This window comes from Enhydra lutris, unplaced genomic scaffold, assembly GCF_002288905.1.
Source record: "Enhydra lutris kenyoni isolate GAN:26980312 unplaced genomic scaffold, ASM228890v2 scaffoldscaffold22, whole genome shotgun sequence".
In the NCBI taxonomy this organism is placed as follows: domain Eukaryota; kingdom Metazoa; phylum Chordata; class Mammalia; order Carnivora; family Mustelidae; genus Enhydra; species Enhydra lutris.
The window spans coordinates 14,165,696-14,169,044 of record NW_019154106.1 but is presented as its reverse complement, the minus strand read 5'-3'; the positions used below and the strand labels follow the sequence as shown (position 1 = coordinate 14,169,044).

Genomic DNA, 3,349 nt, shown 5'->3' with positions numbered 1-3,349 from the left:
AGTGCTTCTAATAACAGGCAAGACAAAATTCCTTCATTGATTAAATGCTTGTTAAACAAATTGGTAAAGAATAGGGGCTCTTGTGAAGGTGGGACACTATTAACAAATGATTAAGTCTAACTGATAGAATGTCAAGTCCCTTTGGGTCCACTCAGATGGAGTGTCAAACATCAGAAACAAACTTACATTATCCACCATATTTATGTCAACTGAATTAGGCAAACATGTTCTCTGATTTTCTAATAAGATCACCTTGTATTTTAACCCTTTGTTGTAAATATAGCAAATCGCATTTATTTTACTATTTATAGTCTTTTTAGTTTTGACTTGGAAACTGCTGTTTTGGGTGACCCATTGGTTATTGCCTGGTGTCATCGATAACCATGTGCTCTATGTTGGGAGCAAACATGTTTGCTGAGTGCATTTGCAAAACAATTTGACTATATTATACACGAATTCGTGTTTGGCCTTAGCTAGCCAATAGAAAGCATATGTGACAAAAAAAGCAAGTATGAAGAATTTTAGCATTCACATATAAAGTAAGCAGGATATTTTATATTTTTTTTTCCTACAACATTTAACAAAGCTTTATTGAGTCAAAGAAATGATTGGATGTATAGATGTGACCCTATAAAGTATCTGTTAGGTGTTGACAAATTAAGACTGCCGCACAAGGGTATCATTAAATTCACAAATTATAGAACCTTCTCTCCTTAATAACCTTTATACTTTATAAAAGTATCATATAATTAATTCCAGTAGATAAATTGCTAAATGTATGATTTGGGGCCCAATGATAGGCTGAGGTAGAAGAGGTTGCGTACCAGGGGGAATCTCTTCCAAAAATCCTTCCAGATAGCTATCTTTTAGAGGGCTACCAATTCCACACAATTGTCAGCTTGGAAGTTTTTACTACTATCTGCCAGTTCTAATTTTAAAAAAATGGAAAATCATGTATAGATTCTCAATTAAGTCGAAGTCACTAACTATGTGCTTGCCATCTTTTACTGTCTCATTATTGACTCAGAGTCTAAGTAAACTCTGATTATTAGGTCTTTAAGTTTGAATCATTCTCTAATTTTCATTACTGTCATTCAGCAGGTAAGTCAAAGGCCTGAGTTGATACAAATGACTGGGAACAATCTCACTGAGGTGACCTTCTTCATCCTTTCTGGATTTACAAATCACCCTGAACTGCAAGTCAGTCTTTTCTTAATGTTTCTCTTTATTTATCTGTTCACTGTTTGGGGAAACGTTGGGCTCATCACGTTAATCAGAATAGACTCTCGACTTCACACCCCGATGTACTTTTTCCTTAGCAACTTAGCATTCATTGACATATTTTACTCCTCCACCGTAACACCCAAGACACTGGTAAATTTCCAGTCCCAACAGAAAACCATCTCTTTTGTTGCCTGCTTTGTTCAAATGTACTTTTTTGTGGGGTTGGTGTGCAGTGAGTGTTTTCTTCTGGGATCGATGGCCTATGACCGTTACATAGCAATCTGCCATCCCTTATTATATTCAATGATTATGTCCCAGAAAGTGTGCAACTGGCTGGGAGTCCTGCCATATGCAATAGGCTTCACAAATTCTCTGGTATCAGTCTGTGTGATAAGCAGCTTGGCATTTTGTGATTCCAGCATCAATCATTTCTTCTGTGACACCACAGCTCTTTTGGCCCTGTCCTGTGCAGATGCCTTCAGCACAGAAATGGTCATCTTTGTTTTAGCTGGGATCACACTTCTCAGTTCCCTGCTCCTCATCACGGTCACCTACACTGCCATCATCTTAGCCATCCTGAGGATCCAATCTGCAGCAGGCAGACAGAAGGCCTTTTCCACCTGTGCGTCCCACCTCATGGGAGTAACTATCTTCTATGGGTCCCTGATTTTCACGTATTTGCAGCCTGATAACACATCATCCTTGACCCAGGCACAGGTAGCATCTGTCTTCTATACCATTGTCATTCCAATGCTGAATCCGCTAATCTATAGTCTGAGGAACAAAGATGTGAAAAATGCTCTCCTGAGAGTCATACATAGAAAACTTTTGTCATGACACATCTGTGCACATTACCATGAAAACACACTTGGATGGCTTCAGGCATTCAATTGCTCCAAGTCAGGAAAATCTTGATGTAAACTCAGAAGGCTTAACGTAAACTAAATGATAACTTAGAGACTTGAAATTTGGGTGGTGAATTATTACTTTATTTGTTTATATTGAATACTAAACTGGTATATTAGGAGTTCATTTCAGCATGTAGATTATATATACCAAGCACCATGACAACAGGCACTGGTTAATATAGAAAATCTCCTGTCATGTGGATTAGTTTTACCACACAGTTAAAATTTGGACCATTTGTCTGTGAAATGTGAGATTTGCTGACAAAGAAAATGATGTTTACGGAGTATGGTCTCTATCAAATGCAGCAGAGTTTAATTTCTAAAAAAACATAATGTGCTTCCCAAAGTTCAAACATTTGGTAAGCATTTCAGTGTGTGCCTGTGTGTGTGTGTGTGTGTGTGTGTGTGTGTAAATAAAGCACTAGCTATGGCACAATTCCTAAGGCATTTGGAAGTATATTACAGAGATTCTTGCTGTTCCAAATCAGGCAGAGATGCTTGGTGAAGTCTATAGTATTAAAAGGAGAAACTGGGTTTTTATTTTGTTTTTCCTTAAAAAGAGACCGCAATTAATGGACTCCCCCAGGCATTGTTACAAAATGTTACCACTGGAAAAGATGTGTCCTTCAGTACTGCCTTTACCAATCACTGAGCAGTAAACCAAGGAACTGCAGATCAGTTTAAAATGTATGTTGAAAGGAACAGCTGATAAATTTGATGAAGAACTTCTACAAGAAAATGAGTGTGATCTATATTTTTTCTGTCCAACAAGAATGTAAGTTCTTTCAGAGAAGAGTTTGCTTATTCATATTTGTGCTCTCCATATTTAGGAAATGTAACATGGACAAAATATGGAGGTAAATACTTTCTTAGTTGTCTGTTTGCTGGTGGAAGTACAGTGATCAATCCATAAAGGTGAAACATGCTGCCTTTCTCCATTTATATCTTTCTTGAGTAGAATCTGGATAGTCATGTGTATATTGGCACTCAAAAAATTATCAGCTTAATTGAAAATTCTTATCTCTAGAATTCTTTCAAAAACATTTCTCATTTATATGTTAAAATAGGCATAGGAATTAACAGATATATTTCTTTTCAAAGGATTTTTTCCCTCAGTGGTTGGGATATAGAAATAAGTATACACAGAATTATACTTGATATATATGATTTTAAACAATTGGAGTACCCTCATATATCATACAGCACAAACAAACCTC

The 3,349-nt window shown here is 36.7% G+C and overlaps 1 protein-coding gene across 1 annotated transcript; it reads left to right on the top strand.

The window, feature by feature from the left end:
* Positions 1 to 1,128: 1,128 nt before the first annotated feature.
* LOC111150303 (olfactory receptor 8I2) lies at positions 1,129 to 2,061 on the top strand. Its single transcript, XM_022507752.1, has one exon. The coding sequence runs from the start codon at positions 1,129 to 1,131 to the stop codon at positions 2,059 to 2,061; it is 933 nt and encodes a 310-aa protein (XP_022363460.1).
* Positions 2,062 to 3,349: the final 1,288 nt, after the last annotated feature.